At 37.2% G+C, this 20,244-nt stretch overlaps 1 protein-coding gene across 1 annotated transcript; it reads right to left on the bottom strand.

Annotated features, from left to right (window-relative positions):
- Positions 1 to 7,836: 7,836 nt before the first annotated feature.
- On the bottom strand, positions 7,837 to 18,797 carry LOC136276973 (uncharacterized). Its single transcript, XM_066158502.1, has 5 exons — positions 18,631 to 18,797; positions 15,161 to 15,214; positions 11,359 to 11,500; positions 9,418 to 9,553; positions 7,837 to 8,698 (listed from the first exon to the last, which is right to left on the bottom strand). Exons 1-4 carry the CDS (start codon positions 18,731 to 18,733, stop codon positions 9,463 to 9,465), a joined length of 390 nt encoding a protein of 129 aa, XP_066014599.1. The 5' UTR covers positions 18,734 to 18,797; the 3' UTR covers positions 7,837 to 8,698; positions 9,418 to 9,462.
- Between the last annotated feature and the right edge of the window lie 1,447 nt (positions 18,798 to 20,244).

The following is a 20,244-nucleotide window of genomic DNA, read 5'->3' as shown; positions in this document are numbered from 1 at the left end:
ATATCACCGACTAGAAGAAAGTACGCCGTTAGCTACTTGCGAAAAATCTTACAGTATCTATATCACCGACTGGGAGAATTTACGCCGTTAGTCACTGGCGTAAAATCTTACAGTATATAAATCACCGACGTACGTACGTATGAAGTTTCATGCCGTAGTAAAGGCGTAAATCGTCATCCCTTGTCAGCTTTTGTGCGACCAATTTACCAAATCAAATCTTTTGGTCTCCCGAAAGTATTTGTTCTGCATTAGTGGAGGGGTACAGGGGGGCTAGCGCCTGGGTAACCGGGGGACTGGAGACGGCAGGAGGCGGGAGCAGATATGGAAAACGCAACCTTTAAAAATCCGAACCCAACCAAGTTTTTTTGACTTCCATTTAATGCCCACCCAGAAGGAAAATTTTCTATTGGTTTCTTTATTACGTCAAAGGTTATAGATGTGATGTCATGAAAAATCTACAAATTTGTCGGTCTGTTGCAAGCTGTATCAGTAGAAAATTGTCCTTACTTAAGTGAGATACCTTTAGGTGGAGAATCTGAGGTCTGCAGATATAATCTATTTCAAAAACATGGACTATGTATTTGTTAAATGATAAAATTACAATTATAGTTAATCTACAATATCGTAAGGGTTTCCTTGTATTGGTGTAGAAAAAAAAAGAATGAAAATATTATATTATTTTAAGTCGTTTAATGAAAATAATAAAAAAGGGCAGGTTGATTACTTCTTACTCCTTCTTGGTGGTCTTATCTTGGTTGAGTTTGGTCACGTTCTCCTAGTGAGTTTAATCACGTTTTCCTCGTTGTGATTGTGAGGTTGACATGGAACTCGTGATAAGCCATGTTCTTAATTAAGTCAATTTGTTAGTCCAGGAAGAGTAAATCTCCCTGGTAATAGGTCGTGTTCGACACCTTCTTGTTCCTAGAGGTAATTTAAGGTGTAAACAGGCTCACTTGTGAGCGCTTTTCTTCTTTAACTCTTGTGACCAAGATGTTGCTATATAACAATCTTTAAAGCTGATTTTCTCTTAAGATACCCTTTCAGGTATAAATAGTACTCGGAACCAAGGTTATTTGAAATTTTTATATTATCTATTTCGTTTCTGTTCTAGCCGATCTCAACCGTAAAGGTATGAAAATTAAGGTAGAAATTGATTTTGTAACTGAAGATGCATACTCAGTATGTGGGTACTGTAAAACGTAGTCAAGCGTGATTCGCTAGTTGAGATGGTACGATGACGACACAAGAAGATTGACGGCTTAGAAATGTCATCACATTGTCACCTTCATAAGCGGAGACTCTAGTTTTCCCTGTCAGATAGGAGTTAGTCTCCGTTGTAACAACTTGAGAAGAAAAGAAATTAAAGAAGAATCAACCAAACCAACAACGAGTGTTAGAGAATTTACTTCTAACAATACGTAAGTGCATTTCTCTATATGTTGCATGAGAATGATTTCCTAGCAGGGTTAGAAAGTGGTGTATTACGGTAATCCACGAATCAGAGTGTCCGAGAAGGAATATGTTGCATTATTTCTCGGATTTCTTCGACAATTTTTACAAGCAGAATTCCAACCTAGAGTTGATTTGAAGATGTATCTAAACAGGTGGACTACACAAACATGCTATTTTAATTACAATGGCAGTGGTAGAAATCTATAAAAGCAACCGAGCAAAACACCGAATGTTTTACTTGCGATAACTATACATGTTTCGAATATTTTATGTGTGCGAAGATTTTATTGAGCTCACGCTCACGTATTTACAACAACATTTATAGTTACATGTAATTTACTCTAAAGTTATGCCAGTGGGAAAGATTGTAAATTAAAGAACAATATAAGCGACAGGCCAATCTCAGCTATAAACACGTCGACAGAGCTGGTATCTTTGTAAACAGCGATTTGTTTATTCAGTACTCGAGAAACTGAAATAAACTCAAAAACTTTACCTAAAACGGAGGTTTGTTCACTTAACAATAAAGGTAGGGTAATTTTAAAGTTAAAATTGATATATCTAAATGAATCAAAACAGAGGAAGAGACCAAACACGTCGAGTTTTGTCCTAATAGCGTGTGATTTGCAGTAGGAGTACAGCAGGAAAATGGCTGAACTCCGTGCAAATGCACGCTATATATTTTGGTCTGGCGCGCTCGCTTTTCACGGGCCAAAAATAATATTTTTACATGGTAAACACGAAGAATTGCTCGTTGAAAAGAACTCTTTTATTTTATGTACATTTGTATACCCACGACGTTATGGTCGTCTGAAATATGGCATATATATAATTCAGTGTACAAACGGATTAGAAAATATACTGTACTTTACGCGTTTACAAACGAAAGAAAGTTCTGTTGGAGATGAAATATAGTTTCAAAGCTACTCCAAGGGATGAAAAACAACTTATGGAAAATAAATCCAAGATAATTTTTCGTTGTCTTGTACGAGCGTTGTGAAAATGCACTGAAAGCCCAAGAGAAATTATGCAAACTAGGTACGTTTTGGCCGATTTCGAAGTTTCGTATTTTTTGCCAAAATAAAAACTCGCTGGAACTTTTGAATATTATTTTTGAAAACAGTTCACTAAAAGGGTCTTTTGGAGCAAATAAAAAAAAAAAGTTGAATTTTTGCTTCTGTCGCCGGATTCTTGAAAATTACTGACAACCTCTCTTAAGTTTTCTTTGATGTCGGAAAAGTCGATGTATTATCTCAAGGCTATCGATTATTTTTGAAAATTCGTGCTTCCCTTACAGTGGTAACCATGATGTGGATACTGCACTCCCAACTTTTATATTCCCGTGACCCCATCCCTCCCCCTCTCCTCAATAAAAACCTTAATCGTGGTTAAAAGACACGTGCCCATCTTCAAGCGAAAACCAGGCCATAAGGTTTTTGCAATGTCAATGGAGCCTTCTCCCTCAAAGGCACGCTTTTGAAATTCAGCAACCCTCCATCCATGGAGTGTTAGCGCAGTGGCTGAGGTGTGACAGAGTACAAGCCTGACTACTAATCCTGGAATGCAGGTTGTCAAACAAGATGAATAAGACAAGCCCCTTCCAGCTTCAGAGAAAAATGGCATTTACTCAGGAGGTCCAACAACCTAGTGCCCCCCCCCCCCCCACCACTCTTAAAGCTTTCTATACAGAGCCATTTGCTAACCCTAAGCAACCCAACCCAACAACCCTTGGATAGGTTAGCGGCTGAGCTTCACGCATGTTAAGCCCCTTGTATTTTCATACGCAAAGCTGACTTGAGGGCGGGTGATGCCTTGTATGAGGCAAATGATTGGGTGGCTTTTGGCCGGAGTTTTCAACAGCCTCCCCAGCTATCGCGTTAAGTCTCATTAAAAGCAACAGGCACTCAAGACAGCGAAACTGAAGCGATGAAGTTTCGCAAGAATAATGGTCTGGTTTATCTCGCAATTTATGTTGCGTTCGTTTTACAATAATCTATTTTGCAGCAAAATAAGAAATACTTACTTGTAATCTCGTATTGTTAGTTTTTGCCATATATCAGCTTCCACATCTCAATTTTTTCTAACGACAGCGATCGTACGCTACTACATTAGGCAATTTAATTAAAAACTGAAGCAATTAAATATTTCATCGTAGTGGCAGTAAAATACTGCATATCCGGTTCTTTCTTTTGTTCGATGCACATGGTCCTTGTGTGCATAAATATACAAGCGCTTCTTTCATATTCAGTAGGATGGCGCCCTGAACAGAGACTTCCGCAAGGTACAAACTGAGAAAGCGTCAATCCAGTAGTATAGGAGATGGCGGTACGAGACCACTTTGAATAAGCAATCTCTTACAGACACCAACTCTCTATACTGCTTTCCATTTTATGGGAATAAAAGATGGATTTAAAAGATGGAAATAATTTTATGGCATCATGGACAAGACTTTAACTAAAGGCGTTATTAAATTACATAAGAAAAAAGAAAAGAAGAAATGCAAAAACATACAGAAAGAAACACCTTACATATAAATTCAAGTACAAGGGATTTTGTTATTTGAAAAAGACTAAAATTACAACTAGAGGTATATACAATATATCAGGTGAACTTCACAAAATATTCTATTAAAAAATTAACATTCAAATAATTATCTTCATTACCTAGAACATTAAGGAGTAGTGATTTAATTTTTTTACGAAAATTAGAAACGTTGAGAGTCTTAACAGAAAGTGGAATAGAATTCCAAATAGACACACCGATTCTAGTAAAAGATTTTTTCATTTTTTCAGTTCTAGAGAATTTGACAGAGAAGCATTCTTTTGCAGATAATCGCGTATTATAATGATGTTCTGTATTGATTTTCGCAAACTTATCGAGAAGACTTTTAGGAGCTGTCTTAGCATGAACGTCATACATTAAATAGCTTAACTGTTGAAAGAACAAAGACTGCAAAGGAAGGCAGTTTGATTCAATAAAAAAAGGGATTGCATGGTCTCTGGGTTTAGAAAAATAAGTCAAACGCAGAGCACGTTTTTGCAGAACAAGTATCTTATTGAGGTAGGTCTGTGGACAGTTGCCCCATGCACAGATACCATAATTTAAATAAGGAGAAATAAGTGCATGATATAAATTCAAAAGAAGACGCCGTGGAATGTAATGCCTCATTTTAGCAATTATTCCAACCGATCTACTAATTTTGTGACAGATAAAGTCAATATGATGCTTCCATGATAGTTCAGAATCAATCATTATACCCAAATATTTAACAAAGTCCTTCATCTCTAGAGTTACTCTAGTATTTAAAGTTGGATTAAAAATCTCAATTTGAGGAATGAAAGGCATTCTTTTTTGGTGGGGACGAAAAATGACATAATTAGACTTTTTGACGTTGAGCGTTAGTTTGTTAGCATTAAGCCATTCGCTTACTTTCTCAAGTTCATTATTGACAGTTAGTTCAAGAGTACGTAAGTTGTCATTTGTATAAGTTAGACTTGTATCGTCTGCGAAAAGATAAAAAGTAAATTCCTTGGAAGATTTATGGATGTCATTAATATATAACAAAAATAACAAGGGTCCAAGTACAGAGCCTTGAGGTACTCCACATACGATCGTTTCAGTTTCAGATTGTAAATCATAAAGAATATCATTCTTGTCTATAAACTTTATCAGTCTACGATATAAAATTTTCTCAAATAAACGATTATAAATTGATAACAAAGAAATTGGCCGATAGTTTTCAGGTAACGTCTCGTCTTCACCCTTATGGAATTACTTTTGCATATTTAAGTTTTGCAGGGTAAACCCCAGTTAGTACAGAGTGGTTAAAAATTTTGGTTAATGGTATGGATATGACTGATTTGGCAAGTTTTAACAGTTTAACAGGGGTAGAATAAAGCCCCAGGGCTTTATTGTATGGCAACAAGCTAATTTCTGTTTCAATTTCTTGCGGTATAATTGGATCAAAATAAAAACTGTTCTGCAAAGGCGGATCAAGATAATCAGAAAAAGTATTGTTAACTTCAGGAATATTGGTTGCAAGTTGATACCCTATGGAGGTATGTTTCCATCCTTGACTAAATGTGTTCTTGAATTGCGCTAACGATGTGTACCTAGTCATCTCCTAAAGGGGAATAGTACGAGACTCGCCAACCATTGCGTTTTTGTTTGAAAATGAATACTTTTTTTAAATCGTTGTCGTCTTTCATCCACACTAAAAAACATCGATGAAATACAAACTAACTAGAAATCTTGAGTGGGTCGTGGGATTTGCTAGCCGTATTCATGCGATCAACAAGAGGTATTGCACTTCATGATTGCCTTTTGGTTTATACAACAGAATTTGAAGTATAAAAGCTTGACACTAAGAAGAAAAGCAAGTTCCTTTTACAGCTGCACGACAGTCAAGCACATACAAATGGAATATCAGGTTACATAAATTTTTCCTACTTCTACCAATTGAATTTGAATGATTGACCCCTATCTGGTGAATGAAGCATGCGTGGTGAGGTTCTAAAGAAGGGAATAGGGGTGAATGGGAAAATAAATAAATAAATAAAAACACTCGATTTTCTACAAGGCTTCTTAAGGTCTGTTCGTGACTGACAGAGCCCCTCACTGTTCACCTGAAAACCATGTGATCCCCCCCCCCCCAAAATTCCGCTGGCAATAAAATGATAAGTGGTCGCTTTTGTCACGGTCTGCTATTCATTTCCTGTAATTTTAGCTTTCGTGTCTAGCACACAACACTTGAAGTTATTCAAAATTGTCATCTACCAGACAATCTGTTGATGAAAGGTTAAAGGAGAAGTGAGTTAATGGCCATGTCGTAAATGATCTCCCGACAAACAATAACACTGGTTTGATGTACACCATTTTCACTATCCTACTCAAGAGTAACTCCGATCTCACAATCAATCAACCCAAATCACCTATCATATTTCTGTACTTCCGCCACGAACCTATCAACAAATTCAATGTAACGCTTCGGTGACGACCGCCACTTGTGAGAGTACAAGTGATAAATCTCTCAAGAAAGACAGATCTTCCTTTGATTAACTACAAAACAAAGAGAAGCGTTATTTTGATTCCTTGACCCACTTTATTTTTGGTTGTGGATACGCGAAGCGTAGAAACGACCGTTATCAGGGGTCAGAATATGCAAATTTGTCACTCACTCAGATGTAAACAAGTCGATATGTCAACGGCAGACCAATTGCTATCGACTTTCCGAAGTAACTGCCGCGACGTTGAAATAGAATTCGATTTTCCTTCGAGAAAGTTTCGACTTACACTCGTCGTAGTAAGCACATGGTAGTAAGCTGTGTAGACGCTGAATGCGAAGAGTGTTTGACCCCTCGAGAAGTCTGCTCGTCGATCCTCCAAGCTCACATTGGGTTTATAAATGGTGAACCTTTTACGAGTCAATCTTACCAGCGAAACTTTGATCGAACTCAAAAAGGAAACTATGAGCACTCGTATCAGCTAAAGTATAAATCAAACATAGGGTTAAACAAAGCTATTAGAAACATGAGTAACACAACTGATCAGTCCATAATATCCAAGCAAAACACTCTTGTGGCCAAGCAGAACGAAACGCAGTCAGAAGACTGATCTGATGGTGACAGAAATCATACAGGAACGAAGAAGTAGGTTAAAGTCCAATCGTATTAGCAAAGTGTCTGTCGTGATAGTGAACCATCGAGATTACCGTAGAAGAAAATCCTGAACTTATTAAACAAGATTAGAGCGATTAAGAGGTATGTAAGGTCTCGTATTGTGCAAAGTTTTCCACATTCGTCAGCGTTGAAAACGATTTTATGGCTTGAATACGGTAATTATCTTAAAACCAGACTGTAAAGAAGTTAACCAGTTGAAATGACTCGTGTTTAAGGTTCAAGGTTGTATTTTGCATTTGATTGTGTTTATGTTTTCAAAACAAGAACTGCAAAGCATAAAAAGACATGTGAAGTATCAGTTATTTTTCATGATGAATTTGTACATGTTGTTCAATAAAGTGTAAGAAACGAAATCAAGAGCATTTTGTTTCAAGGGCAAAGTTACTTACTTCAGGAGATATCGAGTTAAACCCGAGACCTGTCACTCAGGGAAATAATCCAAACCATCTTGATTAATTTTACAATCTCCATTAGCTCAAATTGGCTAGAGAATATTAGATGTTGGTGGTGCAGGGGATTGTTTCTTTATAGTTGTGTCCCATCAGTGGTATGGTGAACCTAGCTATTACTGCTGCAGATACTCAATAACAAGAACCAGATATGACTGAAAATGTTAACAAGATAATAACTTTTGCATCAGGAGAAGGAAACAGACCTTTAAGTATATAAATGGACAAAGACTCTGAATTCCTATCATTTCCAACTATTTACTGAGCTGATAATAAGGACAGAATGACACCTGTCCACTACAGTACAATATATAAGTGGCACAATCACTACCAAGCATCCAAGCATCTTTTAATAATTAAAAAAGTTAAGAATTAAACAAATTCAAATTGTGCCTAGATCTCTCTAAGAAAGTGTGACAGAAACAAGAAAGAAGCAGCAGAAACAAGATGGTCACATCTCTTGAAAATATAAGGTAGACTTGTATAAAAGACTACACTGACTATGAAATTGAGAATATGACTTGACAACAAAAGTCAGATGTTATTTAAAAGGACCCTGTAAACTGATAGCCAACCAGCCAGTCATTCATTTGCAATTTTGTGGGGATTCAACTGCAATCCAGTGGAATATTATTTGAAAAGAACAAGGAGGAATGGAGTGTGAAACTTATTCACAACCTGCAGCACATTCATAAAAATGTTATGTTAAAAATCTGCCATAAAAGGTGTACACTTTGGTAGCAAAAGTGAAGTTAAAGTAATAGTGCAGGTCAAATGATAACCAAAATGTGAATTCTGACTAATCACCCAACATCACCCCAGCAATCAACTCTATCCGAGATTTACCCATTGGCTGCCTATGTTAACATGTAAAAGTGCACTTTTTTTATAAAGAGGAATTTAATTATCTTCAAAACCCATTTGAATGTTTTAAAAAGTGTCCACGATTAATTCACAGTTTCCTTGTCTATCAACCTTCATGGTAAGGCAGATTTTGGTAAAGGATGTGCTCCAGTAGGTTGGTCACAGGGTCTCTAAGTGATCCAATCTTGTGACTCCATATTCAGGAGAGACTGAAGACCTGGAAGACCATGCATTTGAATCCTAGCTAAAGGTGTCCTGCAAGATAAGGAAATTTTCAACTTAGCATCCATTGCATTTGTATCGCTTCACTTTGCTCTATCAGTGGTTCAGCAAACTCGCCAATTTCTCATGTAGTCAGATGCTATACTTGATTAACCCAATGGTGACAACCCTTTAACCACTAAGAGCTGACCAGTATCTAATTTCTCCCTACACTATCAACCATGAATCAAACAGGAAGGTCACAATGGTAAAGGACATAATCACCAACTGAAGAAGCTCTTTTTGACTAACTGCAGTATATTTAGCTAGGATTTCTGGATGTGAACTCTTCTAGAAAAAAAGCTGACTCAAAAGAAGCACTGTGAAACAAACAGGAGTGAGCAAAATTAGAGAGAATATCAAAAACTTAAAAAATAATGCCCCCATAAGGAAACACTCATTTTTTATCTCCTGGGGGATAGGGGTGTCAGAAGATTTTGGGGGGAATCACACAGTTTTTGGCGCTAACAGAAAGGGGATCAGAGTATAACATAGCAGAAAGGAAAAACTCTAGAAAATTGACTGCCAGTGGGAGGGGAGGGGTTATTACAACATTACAGAGCCCTTGGGGGAGGGGGAGGGGAGAAAAGAGAATCAGACAAATTTTATTGGACACAATGAAAACTGTCCCACCCCCTCCCCTTCCCAGGTGATAAAGAGTGAACATTCTATGAGTTAATGGCATTTTGGAGCCCTCAATATGTTTGCATTACCTGTTTGTCATTGATCTTTATGACCAGCATCCATCCTCCACCAACTCAGTCTCCAAACTCTTCCCCATTCATGGGACGGTACACAGACAGATCTCCGTTGCCTAATGTCAGGGTATAGGCCTCACTTAGGCTGCCCCTGAGAAGAGAGCATCAGTGTGTCATGTCTGTTGACTCCTGTTCAGTAGTAGTTATTTGGAATGTCATGCAACACACGGTGTTCTGTGAGATAGGATATTTTCAACTTAGCATCCATTCCAATGGTATTGCTTTACTTTGCTCTATCAGTGGTTCAGGAAACTCACATCAATCTCTCACCTGGTCAGATGTTATACTTAACCCAATGGTGACAACCCTTTAACCACTTAAAGCTGACTAGCATTTAATTTTTCTGTACACTATCAACCATGAATCAAACAGGAAGATCACAAGGGAAAAGGAAATAATCACCGCCTGAAGATGCTCTCAATTGCCAAACAAATTATTCTTGTATATATAGAACAGTATGGAGAGTGTATATTATGATGTTAGGGTGTAGAAGGTAAATCACCCAAACCTTCCTGCTCTTTAAAAAGTAGACTTTGTTTGTGTTTTCATTTAGAGTTATTATTAAGTCATTGTGAATGTCTTTTGTGATTCCTTTAAATACTCAATCAAAATGCACACTACATTTAAGAGTCACTCTCATCTCAAAGTCACAAAAGGCTGAGCAATGAATTTCAGAAAATCTTGAAGAAAATCCTTGTTTATAAAAAGTGCCATATAAAGTGCCACAACATCTTTACCATATTAAGACTTGGAAAGCATTTTTACTAACTACATTGTATCTAACATAGCTTAATGTGATCTTCTCCAAAACAAAACAAAAACTGACTCAAAAGAAGCACTGTGAAACAAACAGGAGTGGGCAAAACTAGATGGAAGACAAATTTAGTACCAAAAACTAAAAAAAAAAACATGCCCCCATTAGGGACCAGTCATAATTTATCACCTAAAGTTTGTTTTGAAAATTGAAAGCAAAGCATGGGGAATTTAATCTGTCGCGTACCCAAGTGTTGGGATTACGTTGAGTGTCAACCACATATACACATCCGTCTCATTCCAGTTTTTATTGAGTACGACGTGTTACAATGCGGTGAAAACTAAAAGGAAATTTATGAGTGCGTAATCAGAAATGATTCTATGGAAATTACAAATGAATGTAACGATAAAAAAAGGCGATTAAATTTACAAAGGAAACTCACGTTTGATCCTGCGTAAAAAGGGTAAAAGAAACTCCGTGGGAAAGTGACTCCAGTTACTCCGAAAACTCCAATAACTCCGATAGAAAACTCTAGATGGATATACTCCGACAACTTACTCCGACACTCCGATATGTGATACTACAGAGATTATGTAAGCAACAGGCTTTAAACATGATAGGCGGCTAATAACACGATCAAATACGCTCTGATAAATGATTAAAAGAATGAACAATGAAACGATAATAGAATTTAAACGATAGTAAATAATCACACAAAACAAAACAGTTCAGTTCATTTCAGTTCAGTTCGCTTGCTGAACGTTCGTCACATAATCAATAGATTCTTTATTATAAAACAAATAGAGAAGCCTTGACAGCGTTCTGTTCCGTTGTAAAGCACTTAACCCTTTAACTCCCATGAGTGACCAAGACAGAATTTCTTCTGACAATATCATTACAATATCAAGCAGACATGTGATGAGAATGAAGAAAAATATCAATTAGTGGATTATTAGTTGATACAATACCAAATTCTCAAAACTAACATCAAAAGAACTGAATGGCAGACAGTAAGGAGAATTAATAGTGAGATCTTGGGAGTTAAAGGGTTAAGAAGCGGCTTGAGCACTCAAGCTCTTTTTTTATGCTCTAGCCATTCCCTACATGCTTTACAAAAACTGTTTCTTCTGTAAAATACCCACCAGCCCTCAATCCTTTGGTTCATCGGAGATGAACCATACTTGTGTGCTTCTACATCTTGTTGAAATGTACATTGCATAGCTGCCATTACACCATTTTCTGTTCCACAGTCAGTCTTCAGTTTCACTGGACAGCCTTCTAACCCTGCAACGCAGTTCAAAAATTGAAAGTAGTTTCTGGATGGTTGTTCGACCTTTTGACTGTTAGCCACATCATTTTCGACTCCATCCATCAATACAACCACGTATTGGAAATCCTGGGCCACTTAGCTCATTCATGATTTGTTTCTGGACAACGTCCATGTCAAAATATGGCAATCATCGCGTTAAAGTTCAAATGCTTCAACCTACAAACTGTATTTTTCCACGTTCATACACACGTCGTGATGCCATGACACTTCGCTAAAAAGTCAGTGCTACCTTAATACGTATCTCTTAAATTATGAAACTTCTTATAAAAAAACTTCTTATGGATAATCTTATGAAACTATGCTTTCTTCTTCTAGATGATCGCTTACTGAACTAGAAGAAGCTAATTTAGCTCAATTCCACCACATGAACGGTACAAAAATGGCGCTATAATTAGCAGTATGTAGCCCGAGCTAGTCCCAGGTTCCGGTCGCTTTCAGCAACAAGTTTAGTCACCAGTACTTTGAATTGTTTAGCTTGCTTTTGTTAGCTTTGAATTTTCTGTATCAGAAAATTTCGTTGCGCTCTGGAAAAGATTGTCGTGTTTCAGAAGATTTTGTTGTTTTATGGAAAAGATTGTTGTGTTTTAGAAGATTTCGTTTAGTTCTGGAAAACATTGTTGTGTTTCATTGGAGAAATTGAGTTATGTTTTTGCCCCAATAGGCAAAAGTCCAAAGCAGTAGGCTTAAGAGAGGCCACAAAACCCTGATGACCAAGGTTAGGAGCATCATCCGCTATCAAGCCAGACTTGCCGATAGAAAGGTAGAGGGCTTAACGTCAAGGGTAGTGCCCCGCATGCAGCTAAGCCACTAACCTATCCAAGGGTGGGTTGCAAATGGCTCTCTGTAGAAAGCTCAAGGGGTGGGAAGGGTATGTTGTTGGACCCTTGTCTTACTGGCAGTCTTCGATGAGGCTGAAAGGGGCTTGTCCTATTAATCTTGTTTGACAGCCTGGATTACAGGACTGGTGGTCAGGCTTGTACCCTTTCACACCTCCACCACTGTTGGTTGCTGTTGGTCAGTTGGTTGTAGCAAATCCATAAAAATAGCCTATTAAGATTGGTCTGATGAAGGTAGAAATCCTCTCAACAAAGCATAAGGATGGAGTATGCAGTCATGTAAGGAGAAATTGTAGGGAATGTCAAAGGCGTTTCGAAGGTTGATAGGATGGGGTTTGCAGTATTCCTCCGTTATTGTCGAGACTCACTGAAATCAGGGGGTACTCAAGACAGTTAAACGGCAGCTATGAAATTTTGCGCAGTGGTCTTTTTGGTTTATCTAGCCATTGCTACTGATGCAATTAAGAGAAAGAAAGTTTGCAAACAAATAATAGGCAAGCTGTCAGATCTTGAGGTCTTGATAAAAAAGAAACAGGGCTGCTGTACAGTGGGTAAAGTTTTTGTTCCTCTACAGAGTCGAATAGTACGCATGACCTTGGAAACGCAAGTTTGGATAAAGTGTTTTAGTTTAAACTTTCTGGTAAACTGAAATACCTCTTTAAGACTCGTTCTTCCCGAGAAAAAATATAAACAATGCCAAAACATACTTTCGCCATCGCGCTAACGGTTTCGAAGGACGTATCCACTTGACCAGATATGCCTCAAATTTCGCTCAAAGGACATCGTACTTTTTTTTGGTTTTAGTAAATACGTTCAGAAATACCGTCAATACTTATTTCAGCGTTACATTCGGCCTACAGCTATTGCTTGATGAAAAGCATGTGTATGGAGCCCGTCAACGCTTTTTTGAGGGGGAATCGTCAGAAGTTCAAATTCTGATTAATGGGCCCTTTCAAAGCATAAGTCCGGCAAACTAGCTGATTTATGATTAAAAAATAAGAGTAAATTTGCATAGTCCATTCGCTACATGCCAATGAATATTTCATGCGTGTGCCTTCTAACGTGTTTTCTTGAGATTGTCATGCGACAGGATCAGCATCAATATTGTATCCTATTAGGAAGAAGTAGTGGTTTGCCTTAATTTGTTCTTCTGTCAAAACAGTGTTTTTGTAAATGAGAATAGTGTCACAATCTGACAATCTGGAATATTGCAAAGCCCATCCTATCAACCCTTGGAACGTATTTGACATTAATGTCTTACAATTTCTCCTAACTTGACTGCAAACTTCATCGCTATGCTATATACCAATCTTTAAAGGCTGTTATGGATTTGCTGCAACCAACTGACTAATAGAAATAATTCTGTTTAAAGTAATTGAATTATCCGCCTTTACTGGCAAACATGGAATAACCCTCGATACCAACGACACGTCAGTCAGTGTAATTTGTCAAATCTTTCAAGAATTTTCTATTTTAATAATTGTAACCAAATGTGTAATGCATTAATGGAACACTTTCCATTTAAAGTGTGAGTAGGGCCACTATGGCGATGCCCATCTTCAAGCAAAAACTTAGGCATTAGGTTTTTGCAATGTCAATTGAGCCCTTTCACCCAAAGGGATACTTTTGCCACTCAGCCACCTTCCAACCATGGATTGTTAGCGCAGTGGCTGAGGTGAAACAGGGTCAAACAAGATGAATAAGACAAGCCCCTCCAGCCTCAGAGAAAGCCACCAGTTAGACAATGTTTTCAATAACCTACCTTTCCCACCCCCAGAGCTTTTCACACAGAGCCATTTGCAACCCATCCATTGATAGTTAAGTGGCTAGGTTGTATGCAGGGCACTAACCACGACGTTAAGCCCCCTGCATTTTTAAGCAGCCTGGCTTAAAGGCGGGTGATGCTCCTCGCCCTCGCCATTAGGGTTTTGCAGCCTCTCCTAAGCTTACTGATTTGGACTTTCAACCACCCTTCAGCCACAGGGTGTTCACCCACAAGCTTAGCTCTGTCAAGGCATAAACCTGACCATCAATCTTGCAAAATATCGCGCAATCTAACATCCTGCCAATAACAATGCTCTACTTCAAACTTTCATCAATCTTAATGCTTGATATAACCACTAACTCTGCACCTAAAAATATCTGTAATCTTTTTATTTCTACACAAGACATACATCAGTATAATACCCGATCAGCATCTTCTGGTAACTACTATATTAACTATTCTAGGCTTAATCATCATAAAAACTCTTTTTCTATCGTTGGGGCTAAAATTTGGAACAGTATTCCCGAAAGCTATCGAAGTCTGCCGAAGCACATATTCAAAAAGAAAATTCAAGCATTACTATTTGCAACTCTAGGAAGTCTGGATAGTTATGCTGACACTAGCACTCTTATTTCTGAAATAAAAAAGGCATCTTAATTATAATTCAAACATAATATATTAATATACTTTTTGTCACCTTTTCCCTCTTTTGTCAAATAATGTATGCAAAATCGAGTAATTCGCATAATTCGTGTTTTTGCAATTCGTGTTGTATGTCCTTTACACCGCCTGCCTAGATTAGCTCGCTATTTGCAGGAGGTGATTATTGTACAAAGATTTTCCTGCAAACTTAATAAACTTGAACTTGAAACTTGAAGCAAATCTAATCAGATATAATTTTTGGAAATGAAAGAAAAATTAAAACGGCAAGCACTACCCGGATTCTTTAAAATGAAAGAAGACTCCCTCAATTTTTGCCAATCTAAAGGCCCTCTACACTGACAAAACCTTACCACAATATTTAATCCTGTATGTAACATCTTTCCGCTCAAGTCTTCTGCTGGTTGCTGCAAAAAATCACATACAAACAATTAAACTACATCAAACATTTACCATTCGACCAATTCCCACAAAGACAACACTACGAGTGGTCTCTTAAAAGCCATTAAATCACTCGTACGAGCATGAAAAGACATGATTAAAGTTTTATATTATACACAATTTTAAAAATAATGAAATTTAGGAGATAATTCTCAAAACAATAACTGTATCTTTGAGTTTAAGACTTATTGACTGTCACCTTGCTTCTGACGGAGCTATTTCAGCATTGTGATTTTTACTTCACTTTTCAGCCCTTGGGGATCGAAGATAGTAATGCACAGAGATAGCCTCACAGTGTTTTAAAAGATTTGAAACTTTATGTGGGAATACCACCCATCAGGAATCGTTTTCTCCCGATCAGCCATCATCGTCAAAATTAAATGATTTTGCTTTCAGTAAAAACTTTTTAGCTAAAGCTGAGCGAGTCAAACCAAGGCTTTGAAACCTAATTTGTAGACCTCAAAGGAAGCCTCATCCCCCTTTTTCTTCACTTGGGTATCCCTCAAAGAAGGGTATTCATTGCAGTGGCTTTCAGAGGTGGAGCAATTGGGGAGAGTTAAAACAAGCCTCCTTGCTCGCGTAGAAATGCCATTTTTTGTACATAACTTTATCATATTATTTTGAATGGGAAGTTTTTCGTACGAATCTTTGCTCAACCGAATTTTGAAAATGTTACTGGAATTGGTCTACATACTGCATTTGAAGATATGGCATTACCATATTCTCTGTTACAAGTCAGTTCCCTGAGAAATATTTTCGACTAAACGAGTTATACAAAATGTCTTCGGAATATGTCGAGATTAAATTTATCAGAGACTACTGTACTCTGATTCAGTTAAAAATTTGTCATACTGATTGTTTCCGAAAGTTTTAGTATGATTATTCTCAATTATCCATTTTCGAAAGCATTTTTCTCCCCAACCCCTCTTTCATAGGATCAGCTCGCGTAAAAAGACTGGTGGACTTGCAGAATATGATTTGGTTCTTTATTTCCAGAATGTCTATTTTCCAACATTGCTAGGAAATCTCTATTGGGAACATATAAGGGATAGAAATATATTTTTGATAAGGTATCAGTAAAGTTAATGATCACACCGCACCGAATTGAATCTGTCAAACAATGTGAGCAGAACGCATTTAAAAAATGCTCAGATTTAAATGATCTTCGTAACATTTTGCTAAAGTGGTATGTAGTGGATGATTCCTACATTTGCTTCATCGTGTCGTTAAAACTTAACGTAAAAATCTCAGCTGCATTAGCAAGGTGCAGCTTTGTTTGTTTCTTAATTCAGCCTTAATTTGACTCAGCTAGTATCTAACGCATTTACATCGATTAAGCTACATCATTTTGACTGGGTTTCCCTCTTCATGGCTATAATAGATCGTTCTTCATTTTAATTTAACCAGAACTTTGGATTTAAGTTCCATAAGCTTCAATCTCAATGAGAGATCTTTAGCAGCAGCCTCCATCCAGAAAAATTGTGATCACCCTTCTGGGCACAGGAAGACCACAATTAGAGCATCTTGAGGTGGCGCATACCACACGCACATAGCGGGTTTTACGATTTTTGGTTCCCTGTCGTCGACTTCGAATTGGAAAGGTACCCAAGACAAAATCAAGGCCAAAGTAACATATTAATCTTCTCAATCGACAATCAAATATTCCTTTCAGGATGCCTGCTCGAAGGTTCTCCTTGAATTTGTCGAACACCATCGGTAAAGGAATGTCGGTATAAAATATGGAGATGTCATCAACACTTGTACGATCGCAGTGCTTTTATAGATGTACTTTTTATGTAACTTCAGTTGCTTGATACTTTCCCTACACGAGTAACACGAGCTATTCATGACAGCAAATTCTGTGCCAGACCTGTACTTTCCAGTCCCAACTAGGCTCCAAAGTTTATTTTTGACCGCTTGAGATCTGGGTGCAAACGTAGCACGAGCTTTGAAAGTGTCAACATGCAAAACAAACATGGCAGTTCGATCGCACGACATGAACAAATGGAAATTCTTTGAGAGCTCGGCGAGTCCAACGCGAAACGTTTCTTGCTGTAGCTGAAAAATACTCAGGGTAAATATCAGCATTGCTTAATTTTGCCATGAACAAAACAGAAAAGTCTATAAAGGGAAAGTATCGTCATTGTTTATATTTTTGCTCGGGAAGGACGAGTCTTAAAGAAGTAGTTCACTTTCCCAGAAGGTTTAAACTACAATACTTTATTTATACTGGCATTTCCAAGGTCATGCGTATGCTAATAGTACATAAAATTTATATTCGACCTTTTAGAGGAACACAAATAATTCTCCTTCTCATAATTTGAAGTGAGCAATGGTGAATTATTATAATATTCTATTACTTGATTTCCGCTCGAAAGGCTGAAACGAATTCACATCTTATTATTTCTATGTCGAGCTAAGATACCTTTGGAGAGTATTACAAGTCGATTGATTATTTCTATGTCGAGCTAAGATACCTTTGGAGAGTATTACAAGTCGATACTAATAATATTACTTTGTGCTGATGTTGACTAGAAGTGGATGCGGAAGACGGCCTGGTGACTGTGAAAGTCACAACATTTAAGCTTGTGTTTCTCGGAAATTGTTAGTCGCCTCAACAAGGAGGAGGGAACTTTCAATCGTTTGTTCTTAGTAGCGAATAAACGCTTTCTTTCCGAACCTTTTTTAAAACGAATTTTAGAGAAATTTTCAAAGTCAAGCAGCACGCGACATGCATCACATAAATGTTCACTCTCTCTTTAAAAATTCAAACTTCTATTGATTTCCTCTAAAAGATTTAGGCTTCTGCATTTCTTTTAAAAATCTAAACATCCACATCATGATTGACTGAGAGAAATCCAGTTTACATTTAACATAATGCAGAATAAATAAAGGTAATATAGAGCAAAAGATATTTGATTTCATTGTATGCACAAACTTGGAAAATTCGTCCACTAGACACCAAAGTAATTATTGGATTAGCTTCACATTTCTAAACAAAGTTCTAATACTAAGTTAGGAAGTTTGAGAGAAAAACTCAGTGTAAATTCTGCAAAATATTTGACTGCCGAGCGTGTAGTCCATTTAAGACCATACCCGGCAGTTTATTTACAGAATCATGATCATGCTTATCTGTCTTCCGAGCCGTCCTTTAATAAACAAATAGAGAAGACTGGACTTTGCTCTGTTCTGTTTTTGATAAAAAAAATTTTGCGATTAACTTTTTATGCGACCAACGGTTGAAATCTTTCAAATTTTCCGCCCTACGGCTACTTTTTAACCCATTGAAGACCTTTTAACATGCATCATCTGTGTAATAAAACCTATATTGAGAGATTAATTAATCAGTATTACAAAACAATCTTTCCCAACCAAAACTTACATTGGAACATGTGAAGTATCCAACATGGAGAGCTCTTCCCCAAGCATTTAGTTTTAACACCCCTGTTCGAGGCGAAACTCACAATCGACTGTAAAATTAACATTCAAAATGAAATTGAGATGCTCGGAAATACTGATTAAGAATTGAATTTGCTTTGGGTGCGTAACTACTCGATGTTTCGGTCGCCGCAGGGGATTGGTACTTTAGGTCGCAATCTTGAAAAGATCCGTTGTCATTTGAAGAGGCAGATGTATTTTTAATTAAAATGTAGGTTTGCTCTGAAAAGGTTTGATGTATGATAAAGTGACAATTATATTTATCCTAGAATCTCGAGCCTGACTTACAATGTCCTCTTTGATTACTCATTTCCGTGGGAATTCATATTGAGAAAAGTAACCAAATAGAGACAGTCAAAAAGGGGAAATATGTCATCCCATGATAAATTCTATGTTTTTGTGGTAAACATAAAAAAATGAGAAGGCAATAAGTATTGAAAAGTTGTGCGACGAAGCTTTAAGGACACCCAGAGCGAGAGCCGTCTTGTTAATCCCGAAGTCTTCCTAAACTTGTAATTACCATGTTTCTTCTTTTATTTTGGGATAATTCGCAATGATTTCTAACTGTAATGATTTCCACTGTAAAATTAACATTCAAGTTTTCATGAGGAATCTCTATCAGATAATCAAATTGAGATGGTAGGAACTATTGATTAAGAGTTGAATTTGCATTGGGAGCGTAACTACTTGATGTTTCTGATACCGTCGCCGTTGGGGATTGGTACTTTAGGTCGCAATCTTGAAAAGATCCATTGTCATTTGAAGAGGCAGATATATTTTTAATTAAAATGTAGGTTTGCTCTGAAAAGGTTTGATGTATGATGAAGTGGCAATTATATTTATCCTAGAATCTCGAACCTGACTTACAATGTCCTCTTTGATTACTCATTTCCGTGGGAATTCACATTGAGCAAAGTAACCAAATAGAGACAGTCAAAAAGGCGAAATATGTCATCCCATGATAAATTCTATGTTTTTGTGGTAAACATAAAAAAATGAAAAGGTAATAAGTATTGTAAAGTTGTGCGACGAAGCTTTAAGGACACCCAGAGCGAGAGCCGTCTTGTTAATCCCGAGGTCTTCCTAAACTTGTAATTACCATGTTTCTTCTTTTATTTTGGGATAATTCGCAATGATTTCTAAAATTCTATTCTACTCGCTGAGACTAAGCGAATATCGTTGAGAAAGTCTCGAAATGAAGTTGATAAAGAAGCGATTAAATATTTCAATTAGTTTATGCATTCTGTCTCTGTCACTCTCTGAACTATCAGAATTTCCTCAATCCATTTCTTGTTTCATTTTTCTTTGGAGTCGGAAAAGAAGATATATCTCAAGGCTATCGATTATTTTCGAAAATTCCTGGTTTCCTGACAATGGTATGAGGTAAATGAGAGGATAACTTTGGGTGGTGAAGAAGTTTCGCACAGATAATTGTCTGGTTTATCCTGTCATTGGTGTTGTGTTCGTTTTACAATAATCTATTTTGTAATAAAGTAAGAGATACTTGTAATCTTGTACTGTTAGTTTTTGCCATATATCAGCTTCAAATCTCAATTTT

Source organism: Pocillopora verrucosa, chromosome 11 (assembly GCF_036669915.1).
Source record: "Pocillopora verrucosa isolate sample1 chromosome 11, ASM3666991v2, whole genome shotgun sequence".
Classification (NCBI taxonomy): domain Eukaryota; kingdom Metazoa; phylum Cnidaria; class Anthozoa; order Scleractinia; family Pocilloporidae; genus Pocillopora; species Pocillopora verrucosa.
This window is presented reverse-complemented; position numbering and strand designations above follow the sequence as displayed.

Excerpts from the sequence above, each read along its gene's own strand:
- LOC136276973 (XM_066158502.1), bottom strand. The coding sequence starts at position 18,733 with ATGTTAATTTTACAGTCGATTGTGAGTTTCGCCTCGAACAGGGGTGTT. Across the intron at positions 15,215-18,630 it reads GATACTTCACATGTTCCAAT|CAACCAGCAGAAGACTTGAG; the intron begins GTAAGTTTTGGT and ends GATTTTTTGCAG. Across the intron at positions 9,554-11,358 it reads AACCAAAGGATTGAGGGCTG|GGGCAGCCTAAGTGAGGCCT; the intron begins GTGGGTATTTTA and ends CTCTCTTCTCAG.